The 18,942-nt window shown below is 42.8% G+C and overlaps 1 protein-coding gene across 25 annotated transcripts in view; it reads left to right on the top strand.

The window, feature by feature from the left end:
* The window catches only part of EPB41L3 (erythrocyte membrane protein band 4.1 like 3), a 148,189-nt gene that overhangs the window by 92,669 nt on the left and 36,578 nt on the right, over nt 1-18,942 (top strand). For all 25 annotated transcript variants that reach the window (XM_071554769.1, XM_071554755.1, XM_071554759.1 and 22 more), the window contains exons 4-6: nt 13,390-13,494; nt 15,741-15,783; nt 18,717-18,792. In XM_071554769.1, coding sequence (XP_071410870.1) covers nt 13,390-13,494; nt 15,741-15,783; nt 18,717-18,792 — 224 coding nt within the window. The remainder of the gene's footprint in view (nt 1-13,389; nt 13,495-15,740; nt 15,784-18,716; nt 18,793-18,942) is intronic.

Genomic DNA, 18,942 nt, shown 5'->3' with positions numbered 1-18,942 from the left:
AACAAAACCCAGCAGGTTTTCCTCCGGGAGAAAAGGTTATACTTAAGTGTCCTTGTCACAGCCCGGCTGGCTGCAGAGTGAGTTTCAGTCCCTCTCCAGCGAAACAGACGAGCAGTGGGCTTTCAGATGGACTCAGTCTCTTCCCCCTGTGTTCCCCGTCCAAGAAGCAGAAAGGTACGAGCAACCAGCAGCAAATCCAAGGCAGGCAGCAGCACGGCAGGAAAAAGTAGTCCGAAGTAGGCAGCGGCAAGACAGCCAGGGAAAACCCCAGCAGTAACCAGCAGGGCAGCCTGCCTCCTTGGAGCCCCCACTCCCCCGTTCCGCCGAGCCAAGACTGAGGAGAATATCCAAAAAAAAAAACCAAAAGAGACAAACCTGCCCCCACCCCAGCGATCACAGTTAACTGCTTCTTTTGTTAACCGCTGGCCTGGGCAGTTAAGTGGCAGGGGAGAGAATTTACATAATAATCCCAAACTACAACATTATCCACCCCTAAATTCTCTTCCATGCCGATACTCTACATTAAACTTAAATTTTCTTTCAAATAATTAAGTGTTTACAAATACAGTAATATGAGTCGTTTACCCAGAGATAAGTTCCCCTTGAGGTACACATCGTGTCTCTCCATCTTCCTGCATCACCCACCAGGTGGAACCAGATCCTTGAGCAAAGACAACCCCACGAATGGGTTTGCCTTTGCCTGAGGCAGGGTTGATCCAGACTGTTTTCCCTAGCATACCTCTCAGGTGTATTACAGGGACTTTGTCTCCATCTACAGTGTGAAGGGGTTCTGATTGGGCAGGGCCGGCTCGATTGACAGAGCCTCTAGTGTTGACTAGCCATGTAGCTTTTGCTAAGTGTTGATCCCAGTGTTTGAAAGTCCCTCCACCCAACGCCTTCAAAGTGGTTTTCAACAGTCCATTACACCGCTCAACTTTCCCGGCAGCTGGTGCATGGTAGGGAATATGATACACCCACTCAATGCCATGTTCTCTCGCCCAGGTAGCAACTAAGCTGTTTTTGAAATGAGTTCCATTATCTGACTCAATTCGTTCTGGGGTGCCATGTCGCCACAGCACTTGTTTTTCCAGGCCTAGGATGGTGTTCTGGAGCCTCACCCTTCTCCAGTGCAGTCTGGATCAGTCCATGACAGATGGTGGGACTGTGTTTCCACCCCTGGGGTAGTCGGTTCCAGGTGTACTGCACGCCCCTCCAGGTAAAAGCAAACTGTGGCCTGCACTCTGGTGCCAGAGGAATGGAGAAGAACGCATTAGCAATGTCAATAGTGGCATACCACTTTGCTGCCCTGGACTCCAGTTCATACTGGAGCTCCAGCATGTCCGGCACAGTGGCACTCAGCTATGGGGTAACTTCATTCAAGCCACGATAGTCCACAGTCAATCTCCATTCTCCATCAGACTTATGCACAGGCCAGATGGGGCTGTTGAAGGGTGAGTGGGTTTTGCTGACCACCCCTTGGCTCTCCAGTTCACGGATCATCTTATGGATGGGGATCACAGCATCACGGTTCGTTCGGTATTGCCGACGGTGCACTGTCGTGGTGGCAATTGGCACTTGCTGTTCCTCAACTTTCAACAGTCCAACAGCAGAAGGACTTTCTGAGAGACCTGGCAATGAGTTCAATTGTTCAATCCCTTCTGTCTGTACAGTGGCTATTCCAAAAGCCCATCTATGCCCCTTTGGGTCCTTAAAATATCCATTCCTGAGGTAGTCAATGCCCAGGATACATGGGGCGGCTGGACCAGTCACAATGGGGTGTTTCTGCCAATCTCTCCCTGTCAAGCTCACTTCAGCTTCTAGCACAGTCAACTCTTGAGATCCCCCTGTCACCCCAGAAATAGAAATAGTTTCTGAGCCCACATGTCCTGATGGCATTAATGTGCATTGAGCGCCAGTATCAACCAAAGCCTTATACTTTTGTGGGTCTGATGTACCAGGCCATCGAATCCACACAGTCCAATAGACACGGTTGTCCCGTGCCTCTACCTGGCTAGAGGCAGGGCCCCTCTAACACTGATCCTGGTCATAGCGGTCAGAACCTTTTCTCGATGAGTACACCTGGGAGGTGCCCTCCTGTGGGTCAGATTCTTGCCCGTGGGAAACTGGGACTGCACTTACTCTCACTGACCTTCTTCCATTCTCCTTCAGTTCTTGTACTCGGGCTGCAAGGGCACGGGTGGGTTTCCCATCCCACCGTCCCATGTCTTCTCCATGTTTGGCCAGGAAGTACCACATCTCAGTTCGTGAGGTCTGTCCACTTCCTCTGGCTGGGGGGCGTCTGGCTCTGACTTCAGAGGTTCTCATTCGCACTGGTGCCACTTGGAGACTTTCCCTAATTTCCTCTCTGATCGCTTTTACCTCTGCAGGCAGCGTCTTGAGACTCTCAACCAATGTCTCTACAGCAGAAATACGGGCCTGCATTGGGCTGTGGGTCATGCCTTCATATATCCGGAGCTTATTTGCTACAGCGCCCACTGTTTCTTGGTTCTCTTCCCTATACATGGATGCCAGGAAATCGGTGTATTCAGCTGGCCCCGAGCGTGAAAGGTTCCACCACATATGTGGTGTGCATCTGACCTTGTCAGGGTCATTATTGGCTTGCCCACCTCTTCCAAAAAGCACGTCCATCATTGCCATCTCCCTCAGACGTAAAATTCCTTCTTCCATCGTCTTCCAAGTCTTCCTAATATGATGTTCCTGCAGGATTTCTCTATAAACAAACTTCTCTCTTACACTCGTTAGAAGTCGTGCCCAGAGTGAAAGGGGCTTTGATTCCCTCACGAACACCTGTTCAATAGCCACATCCTGGGCCAGAGCCCCCAAAAACCTGGCTTCAGCACCATCCAGTTGTAAGGTTTCACCCATAAGGTCCCAAACTCGGATCAACCAAGTCAGGATGGGCTCACCCGGGTGTCGAGCAATGTCTTTCCGCAAACTACGGAGATTATCAAATGACAATGACTCAGTGATGATCTCAGGCTCTGGGTCTGCTTGCTGTGGAGGTGCAGCAGCCCCCTCATCGTCCGCTGGATGGTCTAATTTGGTCTTATATTTCCTTTTCTGAATAGGGGCAACTTCCATAGGCTTGGCCTGTCCTCCTGGTTTAGCCTCATCCTTTTCTCCCTTCACTGGGCTAGGTTTCTGAATGCATTCTGGAAAAACCCTGGCCCTACCTTCAAACATTCTGTAAGCCGCAGGGATACAACCTTGCAGAAAAACCATAAAGAGCAAGATATCTCTGGCATCCAGGGAGAATTTAAACATCTCAAAAGCTGTTGTAGCAGACTTGAATGGGGAATGGACAAAGGGTTGGGAGAAGAGATTCCCCTTTGTTCCTTCCCAAGGGTCCGTACTATTATCACTGAATCCCCAGAGGTAGCAGCTTAGGTTGCGGCAGGAAAACAGCCTGGAGAACACCACCCACATGACATCCAAAGGCATCGAATTCATGGCACCATAAATCCAGAGTAAGAACTCAATAATAATTGCGGCTATTTGAGTTTTGCTCATTGATTTGTTGATAAGACTTAAACCTGCCGCTCCTTTTGGCATGAATTTGTACCAACAAAAAGCCAATATATTATACAGGATGGTCCTGATGAACCCTAAGCTCAAGACCCACATGGTGCCACAAAATAGCAGTTATCCTTCTTTGTTTACAAGCCCCACACGTTGGGCGCCAAGAAATGTCTCGGTTTGAGGGGAAAAACCAAAATGTTTTACCCACAAGCAGGGGAGGGGCCTCCTCCACAATAATCACACCACTCTTTATCAAATTTAAGAAAAGGAATTTTAATACAAGAAGGATAACTGCTATATATATTGTTGTAGTTTGGGATTATTATGTAAATTCTCTCCCCTGCCACTTAACTGCCCAGACCAGCGGTTAACAAAAGAAGTAGTTAACTGTGATCGCTGGGGTGGGGGCAGGTTTGTCTCTTTTGGTTTTTTTTTGGATATTCTCCTCAGTCTTGGCTCGGCGGAACGGGGGAGTGGGGGCTCCAAGGAGGCAGGCTGCCCTGCTGGTTACTGCTGGGGTTTTCCCTGGCTGTCTTGCCGCTGCCTACTTCGGATTACTTTTTCCTGCCGTGCTGCTACCTGCCTTGGATTTGCTGTTGGTTGCTCGTACCTGTCTGCTTCTTGGACGGGGAACACAGGGGAAAGAGACTGAGTCCATCTGAAAGCCCACTGCTCGTCTGTTTCGCTGGAGAGGGACTGAAACTCACTCTGCAGCCAGCGGGCTGTGACAAGGACACTTAAGTATAACCTTTTCTCCCGGAGGAAAACCTGCTGGGTTTTGTTGTTGTTGTTTTTTTTTTTTTCCTCTTATGGTGTTGGGGAAGTGGGTTGCACTAGTCTGTTTACATATATATATATATATATATATAGCAGTTATCCTTCTTGTATTAAAATTCCTTTTCTTAAATTTGATAAAGAGTGGTGTGATTATTGAGGAGGAGGCCCCTCCCCTGCTTGTGGGTAAAACATTTTGGTTTTTCCCCTCAAACCAAGACATATATATATATATATATATATATATATATATATATATATGTAAACAGACTAGTGCAACCCACTTCCCCAACACCATAAGAGAAAAAAAAAAAACAAGAACAAAACCCAGCAGGTTTTCCTCCGGGAGAAAAGGTTATACTTAAGTGTCCTTGTCACAGCCCGGCTGGCTGCAGAGTGAGTTTCAGTCCCTCTCCAGCGAAACAGACGAGCAGTGGGCTTTCAGATGGACTCAGTCTCTTCCCCCTGTGTTCCCCGTCCAAGAAGCAGAAAGGTACGAGCAACCAGCAGCAAATCCAAGGCAGGCAGCAGCACGGCAGGAAAAGGTAGTCCGAAGTAGGCAGCAGCAAGACAGCCAGGGAAAACCCCAGCAGTAACCAGCAGGGCAGCCTGCCTCCTTGGAGCCCCCACTCCCCCGTTCCGCCGAGCCAAGACTGAGGAGAATATCCAAAAAAAAAACCAAAAGAGACAAACCTGCCCCCACCCCAGCGATCACAGTTAACTGCTTCTTTTGTTAACCGCTGGCCTGGGCAGTTAAGTGGCAGGGGAGAGAATTTACATAATAATCCCTAACTACAACACCAGAGAAGGTGTGGATGCCCCTCCCTGGAAGTCTTCGAGGCCAGGTTGGATGGGGCCTTGAGCAACCTTGTCTAGTGGAAGGTATCCCTGCCCATAGCAGTGGTGTTAGAAATAGATGATCTTTAGATCCCTTCCGACCCAAAGCCATTCTGTGATTCTTTGATCTGTAATACTCTTCATATGCCAAACCCAAATTTTTCGTGTGAGAAACTTAAAATAATTGGAATAAAAAGACAAGATCAGTTAATTTCTTTTATCTTTGAGCTTTTCTCTGTTTGCCTGTGTTGATATTTGTTGTTTGGTTTGTCACTCTGTATATCTTACCTCTGTCTTTGGTGTACAGTGTTGTACTTCTAACTTCAACAAAGGTTTTGTTCCATAGCAGAAATTACTTTCCTGAAAATGTTTTGTATAATCCTAGAACATCACTCTCAACATACTGAACTTTCAGATGAATTAACTGTTGATATTCCTGGAACTGCCATTGCCATTTTCAACAAGCACAGCAGAGGATGTAGAGGTCTAAATTCCAGTGGTTAGGTCATGTATGCTTATAAAAATTTTTATCCTGCACATTACACATGTAAGGTTTACTACAGTAAACTAGAGGAAAACTTGCCAATTTTCTGCCACTTAATACTCCGTGAAGGATTCTCTGTCTTCTTTCTGGATACTTCTCACTTAGATTCCTGCTGGGGACTTCAGTTGAGAAATGACAGATTTGAAAAAATTCAGGGTTTCTTTTCTATCGCCTTTCTGCTTCATTTTCTTTTCCCTGTGGAGAGAAATTGTGGAGAAGTGTAAACAGCACAAGAGAAACTGCTTTGACAATGCAAATTACAAAAAGTGTGTAGAAGTGAAAAGAAGTTACACTTTTTTGGAATTACTTTTGCTGCCTAACTTTCTTGGGGGGATAAAAATGCTCTTTTTTTTTCACTTTTAATCAAGACTTGTTCAAAAACCATGTTCTCCATATTTGGAAATTTTCTGGCCTAAAGTGAAATGATTAGCTTCTAGAATTTCTCAGTTCTGCTCTTCCCATCTTGACTAGTTCAAGCTCTTTTCAGGGAAAAAAAAAACAAAACAACAAAAACCCCCACCATGGACAATGTCATAGTCTGTTGATTATTATTCCATTCACAGATAAAAATGTGCTACTTACCAGAATGGCTGCATGAATTTGGGATCTCTGATTGACTCTCCATAAATGGAGAAGCAACCTGATGTGGCCAGGGGCTTTTCTGCATTTGGAAACACTCTGAACATTCACTTATAAATTTCCATCTGTCTTTATACACATATTGTGTGCATTAAATTACATACATATTTGCCTATGCATGTTAATTTATTACAGATATGTGATGTTCAGATTTCTCCCCCAGAAATGGAGTTTTCGAAACAGAAGTGGTCTTGGAAACTTGGCCACTTCAGCTTGCAAGTAATGAGTATTTGCAGAAGTAATGGGAGATTTTTTTCTGGGATGGGGCATATTTTTGTGTAAGCTAGGTAATTGATGAGGAAAAAATGAGAAAGTCCGTTGTCAGAAGGCTGAAATTCAGCCTCTCAGCTAGGGAAATTTTGGGGAGAGAGTACTCACTGCAGTGAGTACAAAGTATTCCTGATAACTAGTTAGTTGTTTCACTTGTTTGTGTTGCAAGAATAACTGCAGAAGCTGCAATGTGGAAAGGGAGAAACTTCCACTTGTGTGTGCTAGTTATTTGTTGGCATATACATTTTTAACTTGTGTTTGCACAGGGACTACCACGCAGCCCATGGAGTGTAAAAAGCGAAGGGTCAACCAAAATAAATTGCAAAAAGTAATTTAAATTGAAACAGTAAAATTAAATTAAATCAGTGGTCTGGACACAATTGGAATCTTTTTCATCATGCACATTGCAAATGAAAAAAAAATCACCTAATCCTTCCCCATCAGAAAGAACAGGGGAAAAGGAAGAGGTTAGTACAGCCACATGCCAAAATACATTACAGCATGCAAGGCTAGAGCCAGCCCACACATTTATACAGTGCATTGTTAAGATTCATTGAAAAGTGCAAATGCTAATTAGGAATGTGAACTAGATAACCTCAACATCAGTTTGAGTCCAATTATTCCTACTGGGATTTCATGATACTGATCTGTTTGTCCCTCTTCCAGTGATCGTGCCCAACTAGAGTTATTACAGTAATTGTATGGAGTTTGATGCCAGGCTAGTGCTGGTGTGACATTGCTTTCTGGCAGCTTGGCAGCTTTTCTGAGGAAAGTGACAATGTCATGTTTGCATATGTATTTGTGCATAAAGATATGTGCAAACGCCATTTAAAATCCAGGCCCACAGCTGTGATGCTTGTTTCTCTTGGTGTGCTCCTTGACTTATCAGAAAGAGAGGTGAAGTTTCAGTTCAGTGGAGTGCCCTGACCTTGCAGTTACTGTGCAGTGGAGATGATGGTTATTAGTGGCAAAAATTAATCCTGTTGTAGCTGTTTGGCTGTGGAACTCTCTTTTCTCTTCAGGTTTTCCCTAGCACTGCAAAATTTGGTCTGAATGTGATCTCTTGTAATTGATTCTCTGCTGCAGGCAGCCCTTGCTCAGCATTCTGCACCCACATGAGACTGCAGCATCAAATGCCAAAGCAGAACCATCCCAAAGTGTGTCACTTTGGAGGCTGCTATAGTTTCATTTCTAAGAAGTAGGGAGGGCTGTTTGCTACTCTTCAGCTCTCCCCATCCTGTTTCCCTATCAGTGAGAGGAAGGTAGTCTGCTTGTGAGCAAAAACTGAGCCTTGAGAGTAGACTAGCACTGCACTGTAATCATGTACATGATGGTTAACTCCTTAGCACCTGCAGAGGTGCACAGGGATCCCAGCATCACGGCTGCGCATCATGATTTGAGGGGACTGGGAAGGCCCCTGATGTGAGCAGGGCAGTGGCTGGTGCTGGGTCGGGCCAGCTGTGGCACTGCCTGGCCAAGGCCTTGAAACCTTCTGAGAACTGAGGCTCTTTGGCCTTGCTGAGCTACCAGTCCTAGCATGGCATTGCCCCTGCTGGAAGGTCTGTCAGAGAGAGGGTTGAATTTTGTCTGGAAGAAGCTCAAGCATGACAAGTCCTCAGCATGGATGCCTCTCTGCTGGAATAAGGCTAGGAAGAGTGCCTGCGCCTGTAGGTTGGAGGTTACCCCAGCGAAAGTGGGTCATCCAGGGTGAGGTGCATCGAAGAGAGGCTCAGGCTGCATCCTCAAAATGGGTACCAAAATACCCTGGAGGAAGACTGCAAATGCTTGTGTTTCAGGGGCAGGCCAGACCAGGATTCACACCAGCTTAAAGGAGGCATTTGAGAGAGGTTGTGCCTCCTGGCATGAGGCAGTCAAGTGTACAGCCTTGCACAGAAACAGTATTTGTCCCTTTGAGGTGGCAGTTCTGGATCCTGATAAATTTTGCTCTGGCACAACTGGCTTCCAGTCTGGGAAGCACCGTCCAGCACATAACATTTAAAATCTTTCTGATGTCTTCCCTGTATCTTAGTAAATACCAAGGGAATTTCCTGGGGTCTTAGTAACACCTGTATGACAAGAAAGTTGGTGCCATATCTTTATATCAAGTTGTTGGTTACTCATTTTCTATGTAATTTTCATTGTTGCTTATCACAGTATGGGAACATGGGTTTAGTAGATTGGTTGCTGCAATACAGGGTTTTTTATTACCTGAGGGTCCTCATGGGCAAAAAGGTGAACAAAAGTCTGTGATGTGCCCTGACAGCAGAGAAGGCCAGTGCCATCCTGGGCAATGTTACCAGCAGGTCAAGGGACATGATCCTTCCCCTCTACTCATCTTCTGAAGTTCTGAGTCTGGTCTTGGGCTCCCCAGTACAAGGAAGACATGAACATTCTGGACAGAGTCCAGCGAAGGGCCACAGATATTATGAAGGCCCAGGAACATCTCTTTCATGAGTAAAATCTGAGAGCTGGAACTCTTCAGCCTGGGGAAGGGAATGAAGTGTGCTCAGTGGTACCCGTTTGCCCAGACAAGAGGCAAGGGACACAAAGTGAAAGACAGGAATTTCCATTTAAATGGAAGGGAAAAAAAATTGCAATCATGGTAAATGCCATCTCATGGTCAAACACTGTCACAGGTTGCCCACACAGACTGTGGAGTCTCCATCTGTGGAGATATTCAAAGCCCAAGTGGACACAATCCTAAGCAACCTGCTTTAGGTGGTGCCTCTCAAGAAGGGAGGGTGGACTAGGCAATTTCCGGAGATGCCCTCCAGCCTCAGCCAGTCTGCAGTTCTGTGATTACTGTGCCGTATATATTCCATGGCTGAAGTTCTAATATATCAATAACAAAGGCTTGCATTTTTTGACTTTAATAATGTCTGTGTATTATAAGTACCTGACAGCTTATGGACTTAATCATAATAAAGGAAAACTTCCATATTATTTTTCTGCATTGAGAAATACTGAATATTGTACCCAAATGTTTGCCAATGAGAATAATTTACTTCATAATAATCTTGTTACCCAGGCAGAGCTAAGACAGAAGTACATAATTTTTGAGGTCCTCACTCTGTGTTAACACAATGTATTATCTTCTTGTGGCTATATTGTTAAGGGGATAGAGGTGTAATGGAGGGATAGGGGCTGAAGAAGCTGATGTGGAAAGATGTGAGCATGGACGGTTTGTGGAGAACACAATCAGAGGACAGGAGAGCCTTTTGTGGCCTTCAGCCTTCCCGGGAGGGAGAAGTTCAGTTCTAAAACTGAGGAGAAGCTGGTGAGAAGGGAGGCTGCTTCTCCTTTCCCTTATGTGTGGGAATTGCTGGCAGGCACGGGCTTGCCAAGTTTGCTGCTGCTGGCTCCTCTCACCAGGAGCTTGACCAGGAGGCTGTTTATTCCCATTCCAGCTTCAAGAGAGAGCCTTGGCCTTTACAGAGCTGTAGGGACGAGGCTGTGAAAAGTGTAAAGTTTTTGCTCCCAGACCTTTGTGTTCATTTATACCATTTAATCTAAGCTTTACATTCTGTTTTCTTGATTTCCCAGAGCTTAAGCAAAGTGTCTTTTTTCACATCTGCACATTTTTGTTTCATCCTGTTCATGCCTGAAGTATATCTAGGAGTATTTTTAGTGGACCTTCTTGCAATATTTACCTTTCAGAAAATCTATTCGTTTATAGAGCCAGTATTTTATAGCTCAAAGTATTTTTTCTTTTTTTTTTTTTTGACTGCTGGTAATTGGCATTTTTGGGTTAACTTGTGATCCACAGTAACCAGCAGACTGTCAATCTTTCATCACACTAGACTTGACATTCCAAAATGATGGGAAGCAAAGGTTTAGGATGGATTGAGGAGCTGTACGGATTTGTAAACTGACCTTTCTCTCCTCCTCCCATTCTCTCCCTGCCAAAATAATGATACCCGTGTCTTTCTTGGCATGGTTATTTGGGCACACAGTAAAATAAAAGCAATTAGCAAGAGCACAGGAGGTCTGTTCACTTTCTTTAATTATATATTCCTAACTAAACCTCTTAATTTGCTATGAATTTATGCACTAGTTTCCCCTCACTGTGTTTCTGTGCAGTGATGGTTTAGAAGCAGTGTCTGCTCACACTGCCTGGGTACAAAATGGCAGTGCTGCCTCTATGCAGGTGCATGAGGATTTGTTTTAGCTTTTGCATTAGGAGGGCAGTGGGGTTGGCTCCATTGCCAGACAACCCTCACTTGCCAAATTACCAGAGTCTTGTAAATTTGGCTCCTGCAGGTCTTTTCTGTCCAGGGACAGTGGCTTGGCTGTAACATGAGGCTCATCTGTCTGGACACTGATGGGCATTTCTGTGGATAGCGGGAAGAAAAGTGGTTCTAGTACGGCTTCCACTCACCCATCACTGGTTCATACCTTGTGATGGTGAAGAGAGCACCATGACTGAGAAGGGCTGTCAGTTACATACTTTATTCTGATGTCCTCTTGCAGCAACAGCAGAGTTTTCCCATATCCTGATGCAGCAGGAATTTTGTGGAAAGTGACCGAGTACAACTTGGGCATCTTCATACAGGGGAAGGAGGAGGGGGATATATTGCCATGCAAATTATCCAGGGTTGCCATAGTTATTCTCACTTGCATGCGATGTGTAGCCAAACAAGAAATCCTGAGCACTGGGGTTTTCTGATTGGTTGGTTTTTATTACAGCATAGCCCCACACAACTGTTTCCTGTAGTTCCCTGTTGAAACACCATATCTTGCAGCTGCTAGCTACTATTTTTCAAAACAGACACCTGTGTAGCTACACAGATTGGCCACAGAAACCAGTTCCTGTGTTGGACTTAAGTGACTCTTAAAATTAAGAGAGCACTGAAGTATCACAATTCAAATACACATAAATGGTGCGGTGGTGCTGACATAGTATTTTTCAAAGCTGGTGTTCTCTAGAGCTAACCTGCTTATTTCTCTCCATTCAGTATAAGTACTTAGTTCGTAAACAAGTAAAGAAGCAAGGAATTTGGCAAAATGCAGCATTACTTGCGTATAGCAGAAATGTGTCTGTTTTGACTCAAAGATTCTTTTGTTCCTCACCACACACCAGTAGTGAGGTCTTTTTTATCCACTTGTTCCTCTACATGGAGCATCAAGTATAAAACAACCAACATCTTATTATCTACTTCCAATTTTGGGTTGTGAAGAATTAACTAAACATTTGTTTGACATTATAAAGGAGCTGGGGCATATTTATGCTTCCTGCTACAGGGTAGAATGCATGTGACACACGGAACAAGGCCCTAAAGCGGTTTTCTCAAATGATGTGGAAGACACAGTAAATGAAGTTAGAGCAATACACTTGTAATGCAGTTCTGGGCCTGTTTATTTTCCTCAACTGGAGTACACTTTTTAGACTCAGCCACATGCTTCAGTTTCCCCATTGATAAAAATGTAAAGGATGTTTCCCAGTGTCCTTTCCATTATACCATCAGAACACCAAATTTAACATAAATTACATTAAGCTGCACAACTCCCTCCATTGTCTCTTGTAATGTTTTCACGGAGTGTTAGGCAGCAATCCTCAATTCTTTTCTTTTTTCTCTTGGCTTGCTTACCACTTCTGAAATAGTTTGAGGCCAGTGTTGGGCTCCATGGGTTTGTTGGCATAGCTATGTCAGCTTGGATTGTGAACTATCCTTTCCCGGCCAAGAAGCACATAAATTTGGAGGCAGCATTCTCTCCTCTTCTGTGTCAACTGCCTGCATTGCCTTTGAAGCAAGCAGTGTATTTCCAGTCTGCTTCAAGTCATATATGTGCTACAGACAAAGAAAATGCTGTCCTGACATCAACTAAAATATTTATGTATGTGTCTGTTTGGAATAAAGTGGGGAGGATTTTTTTCCTTTAGTTGAGTTGCACTGAGGCAAGTAGACAGTGATGAAACAGTGGCCCAAATAATTTTGAATTGATTATCATAATTAATACATATCAAAGTTGGCACACATAGCTTGTAAAGAGGACATTTCTATCTGTGTTTGGTTTCTTGGAGATTTTTTTTCTCAATTTCACATGCAGTGCTGAGAACAAGGATGACATGAATATTTACTGTCCATTACAAGAGATGCTACAAAGCTTTTGCTAAGGGCTCTGGCTGGTGACAGTGAGAGATCTTCTTATCTAAACATGTCAGCAGTAAAGAAGGTTAGTGGGATACTGGAAAGCTTTCTTACCCAGCTGCATTCCCAGTTAGATACTAGGCTCCTTCTGTGATTCAGTAGATGGAGTAATCAAATTTCCCTGTGTATTAGACAAAAATGGGTCCTGGAATCAGTCAATGTTGTTATCAAAGCAAAAAATATCTCCATGTGTGGTTTTTCCTCCAGTGGATTGTGCACCCCCCTCTCCCTGCCCCAGCCACATTTCGATACTCCATGACCAGGAATATTTTGTGCTGCTGTTTGTTGCTGCTCACACACAAAGAATTGTTCCAGTTTGCAGAGATGTGATCTCTGAATGCCCTTGAAGTTGCCATTTCTGAAAGACAGAAGAGATCTTCTCATTGAAACTTGAAGCTTCACATTTATGACTTTATTTTTTACTCTGCAAGAAGACTTGAGCTTTTAGGGGGAGAGGATTTGCCCCATTTGGCAACTTTGTAGGAAGCTCCAGGTCAATAGGTTTGAAAGATGGATGCATTGAATTGAGTGATTCTGAGGTTTTTGATTTGACTGAAGAGGTGTTATTTTAATGCTTTATTACTTTATTTTGCAAACATAATAATTTTTTGTTTGTTTTCTGTTCATTTCCCACAGAAACGTTCCAGAGGTCAAGTGCTATTTGACAAAGTGTGCGAGCATCTGAACCTTTTGGAAAAAGACTACTTTGGACTAACATACAGAGACACAGAAAACCAAAAGGTAATCCACAGAACTGCAGCTGGCCTTTGGTATCAGAGCTCCCTGAGACACTCCCCAGACAGTTGCAAACAATCCAGAAGTTGGTTTTATCTTCTTTGATGAGTTCCATAGGCATAGTTTGAGCAATTGTTTTTTGTTACTCTGCTTAAGAGAATCTCCTGTGCTTCCTTGGCTTCCCTCTGTTTTGACTGTTTATGACATGAAGGAAGTTAATCATATAGCTGGTTCTCTTTCTAGTAAGATTTATTCCTTTGCTGCCATAGATGAAAGTCAGATTTGTATTCATAGATACACTGCTAAATATATAATACGAAAATATGGCTTAATAATACAGTGGTTGGGACACAGATAAGCAGGAGATGATTGACAGCTCCTCCTAACTGTTAAGATAAAGTAAGGCTCTAAGTCTTGACATTCTTTATCTTAGCATTATTGTTGATTTGACTAAAGACATAAGTCTTCAGAAGCAGCTGGTAGCAATAGTGAGTCACATTCTGCTTGTCTGCATCTCAACTTTAGTATGAAATAAGCTGTGTATCACAAGTGTCAAAGATGATCTAATGTGCCTGTGATACGTATATATTGTTTTGAACATGTTAGAGTGAAATAGAGAGTATCAAAGGATAATTTAAAATATGCTGTGTGATTTTGACATTCTAAGATAAATATTTTGAAAGAAACCAGTGCAAGACTTCTTAGTCATATGTGCAGTAGCCCAGCAGAGCTCAGCAGGTGAAGGTATTTTGTGCTTCACATGGTCTGAAAGGTCTTGGAGCTCCTACTGCTTTTTTATATTCTTTTGGTTTTTTGGGTTATATTTTCTAGACTTCCGTTTGATTCTGTTATATTACAAAAGATGTCAGTCTTTTTATCTCTCTTTTCCCCTTCCTTTATGGGCTTCTTTGTTTCTGATTCAAAAAAATCACTGAAGCAGATACATGCTCCATGCCAGTGCAAGGTAACACTTCAGCATATGCTTGGTTTTGAGCAGATGTCCAAGTGCATTTCCAGATAGGTGTGCTTTTCTGTACTGGAAAGAAAAGAGGGGATTTGTTACTAACAGGTGGTTTAGAAGCAGAAAATATTTATAGATCACCAGTTACTTTACAGAACTAAACACTTAAAAGAATAACTGCCTGCCACCATGTTTATTCATCAAAACAATGTATATTTTTAATGTCAAAGTACTTAGCAATTCACCTCTATCCTCTGCCACATAACTTCCAATCAGACAACATATTTGCCCACATCACATGACGTTTTTGTAAACAAAAATCCTGATGCATCTTTAATGTTGTGGTACATAGTGTGCTTTTGTCCTCAGCAATAGCTGGAGTTCTTCAGGCTCATGGTTTGCGCCACAGACAAGGTTTGGACAGCTGTAAACTGATTGTTTTTGTTGGGGAGGGATTGTTGTGTTCTGCTTGTTTGATATTTCTTTAGAGTTTTTTTTTCTTTGATACATTTGTTTAACTTTCTTTGGAGAAAGTGGAACTTTCCAAGAGGAAGCAAACTTTGTGTTCAGGGCTATGACGCATTTTAAATATTAATTTGATTCTGTTAGAGGTCAAGGCAACAGTGGCACTAAGAGACCCCAAGCTGCTATGTGCCTCCTCCAGAGGAATTGCATCTGCTCCTTGGCATCCATGGAGTACTAACACATCACTGTGATAATTCTCCACCTCCTCACAAAGGTTATTTCTTGCATAGTCACTGTACGTTGCACGGTGTGGATGGGGGCAGAGGTGCTGTGGTTCTGCCTCTGGTTTCTTCAGAAGAGCCCCTCATACCCACACTGGATTGCAAATGGAGTAGTGCTCTACTCTGCACTTGCTTATCCTCTAGCAAGGCTTTTCAACCTTTCCAGGATTAGAGAAAAAAAACCAACCAACCAACCAAAAAAACAAGCTTGTAGTGAACAAGCTTGTAGTGAACAAGCTTGTAGAAGTATAGTTTCCCCAGAAGATACTGTGGAAAAAGATTTCTGCAGGCTTATTTTACCACTTTCCATTTTTTTTTCTCTTTTATTTAAAACCATTCATCTCCTCAATGTCTGAGAAGGTTAATAAAAATCTTAATTCTACCCAGGGCCACATCTTGAAAGTTAGTGTTATCCCAGCCTGCTGCTGCTCCAAGGAGAACGTAGACCCTCACGTGTTCTAGCTTTGACTCATAGCACTGTTTTAAAAATAATGTTTATTGTGTTTTCTAATTCAAATTGAAAAAAGGAAACACTTTCTTTGCAGAATTGGTTGGACCCTGCCAAGGAAATCAAGAAGCAGATCCGAAGTAAGTTTGTTATCGTTGCCCCCTTCTACATGTCTCTCTGTGGCAACAAAGCCTGTTTCACAGTTATCTTTTGTATCCTGTCCCAAGTCTTTGGCAAAGGAATTGCTTGCATCTTTTAGATATTTTACCCCATAATGAGTGTGAGTGGTTACTGAGCCTCATAAAAACTGAACTTGCATTGCTGAAAACAACTTGACATTTGCAGAGAAGCAGAAAACTGAGGTTTGGCATTAAGCAATATGACTTTAGGGACTAGGCCATGCATATGAATTATTTCTTGTGTTACTGATATTTATATCATATCCAGAAACTCTACTCAAGTCCCATACTTAAATATTTCACTGACAGAAAGGTAACATCCTACCTAAAATATATCTTCTTTCTGCATTTCAGAAGCTTGATCTTTGATGCTAAGATGACCATTCTGCTGACAGAGAAACAGTCGATTTTCTGATTCTCATGAATCTTATAAAAATCTCAGTTGTTAAAACTAGCCATATGCTACATTAGAAATTCAAAAACCTCTCAAAGGAAAACCTTGTCGAGACTGCTGGGCTCAAAATTTGACCTGCCTTTTTTAGTTCCCCTCACTTTTAAAAATTGATGAAATTTTATGTGTGAGATTTCTATACACAGGAAAACCTCAGTTGTTTTTGTCTTTATACATTTTGTAAATGACCTCTTCTATCACTTGTGCTTTCACAAGCAAATGTATCTGGTAGTTCACATTTGTTGGATCAGGCCTGGCAAGTGAATTTCTTCCTTTTCCAAGATTTAAAGGCTTAATTTACACTGGAAAATTTTCCCACTTACCAAGAGCAACTTCACCTTTCTTCCAGTAGTATTTTCATTACAAGTAAGTGATCTGCAATTCAAAGTAACAAAAATTTGCCTTTTCTAAATCTCATGAGATGATGAATCTGAGGAGGGAGGTGCTTTAGACCTCAATGAGTCAGGTTATGCTGCTGGTCCATGCAAGTCAAGCAGCTCAACTCCCCACTACAGATTTGAAATGCATATAAAATGTTCCCATGCCATGAAATAGACAATAAAAGGTTGTGACAGTAGGAGATTAACCAGGGCAGAGGAGTCTTGTTCTGGACTTGAGGCAGTAGACAGTTGTAGTTGCAGAAGATGACACTAATAATTTGCTTGTACAATTCACCCCAGAAGTTTGGAATAGGACAGTCGTGGAAAAGTAACGCTGTTACCTGTGATGCTTTTCAAACACATATATATAGTTCTGCTAAACGCTGATTGAGTTGTACAACACTCATACTACACTGCAGACCACAGGCATTTCATCCCAGTAGCTGAGAAGGAGCCATGTGTGTGACCCTTCATTTGCATCCTGTTAGTTACAACCCACTAACTTGTACAGTGTTAGGTTTTGTTTAAACTCCTGTAAGTATGGAGTGAAGACTTCTTACTCTGGTATCTTAACCATCTGTGCTATATGGTAGGCTTTATCATAGGTTTGATTTAGTTAGTATGTGCCAAGGAAAATGTTTATGGGCCATGGCCCTTTCCATCTGTTGCGGGACCTGGTGTCACCCACTGGCTGCACTACCACCTTGTGTCTGGTCCACTTCCTGGTGGGACTATGCTGTATCTTTGCTGCTAGCCAAATCTTCCTTTCACCAGCTTTTATGGCCCAAAAAAATAAAAAAGTTCCTAAAATCAAGTCACAAACAGCCAATTTGGAGAACTGTACAGTATTTCTGGCAAGTAGACCTGTCCAGCAAATAAGCTATCTTACGAGAGAGTGCACGAGATATACTTTCAAACCCCATACACTTTGGGGGGTACCTAGGCACAACGTACCCCTGAATTGAAGATCATGCCCTGCCCTGGGGCAGTCGGCTCCAGGTGTACTGCACGCCTCTCCAGGTGAAGGCGAACTGTGGCATGTCAGGTTTATAAGGAAGAGTCCTGGTTTTCACTGTTGATGGCACTACCTTGTTATGTGGCCAGTGTGGATTTTTCAAGAGAGGTGTTTATTTCTAGTTAGATTTGTCCTTTGACACCAGTGCATTTCAGAAAACAGAAGTGACATTACTTTGCTTTTGGTTTCTGGACTACAAAAACACTGTTCATGCGGTAGAAGTAGATATGAGAGTTATATCCCACAACAGAGACCTTGGTGAAAAGTCTTGTTACTGTAAAACCACCTTGTTGCCTGTAAGAACACTGTGGTTTTGTAATTGCTTTTTATTTGCATTCAAGACATACACTAGTGTAACCTGACCCTTTTTTTCAGAATAGCTTCTATATTTACATACCATGTTCAACTCTTCTTTAAAATCTTGATTTTCTTTAAGCTAACACTCCAGAAATAATTTCACCAACTGTGGTGGTACAACCCAGAATCCATCCTGTGGGTCACCTAAACTTACCAAAATAACTAAATAAGAATTCCCTGGTGCTATGTACCTTTTTTCAGTCATGCTCTCTGCGTTTGCCCTTGTAGTTTTGTCTGCACAATAATTTATGTCTGCTGAAGAAAGGAGCTATGTGCTGAGGCAGCACTCCGAGAGGATGCTGTGAGCTGGTTTGGGCAGCTAGACCTTGGCTCATCACCCTGCTCCGGAGCCCATTTTGGGTTATTGTTTTTTAAAACTTGTATAGACTGTGTTTTCAGGTTATTTGCAATAAACCTTGTTTTCATGCTGAGGTGTTTTTTTTTAATATTAGTAATAAACTACTGCTCCTTTAGAGTCCTTGCTTCAGTGGAAGTCTTACTAAGTAAGAAAAGAGCTGTAAAATCTGATCTAATACAGTGTCTTCAGTATGGAGTGTGGGAAAACGATACTAAATCCTGTTCCTATTAATTGCTTGGCTGGGATATTTTTAAGTCTGTTAGTGCTCGAACAGCATGAGCATCTTTGTTTGCACTTCCAGTGTACTTTCAGTCAATCTGTGTTCTTTTCCAGGTGGTGCTTGGCAGTTTGCATTTAATGTGAAATTCTACCCTCCAGATCCTGCCCAGCTATCTGAAGATATTACCAGGTGTGTTAAACATTAAATACCTTTCTAGAAGGGTCTTAAAAGCTGTTCCTAGTAATACTTGCACACTTGCACACTAATTATCCAAGAAAAGGAATGTTTTTTATTCCCATTGTCTTTCTTTCTTATATGAGCTTATGGGAAATATGCAAT

Source organism: Pithys albifrons, chromosome 4, assembly GCF_047495875.1.
Source record: "Pithys albifrons albifrons isolate INPA30051 chromosome 4, PitAlb_v1, whole genome shotgun sequence".
NCBI lineage: Eukaryota > Metazoa > Chordata > Aves > Passeriformes > Thamnophilidae > Pithys > Pithys albifrons.
The sequence above is the reverse complement of the archived record's forward strand: the minus strand, read 5'-3'. Positions and strand labels throughout refer to the sequence as shown.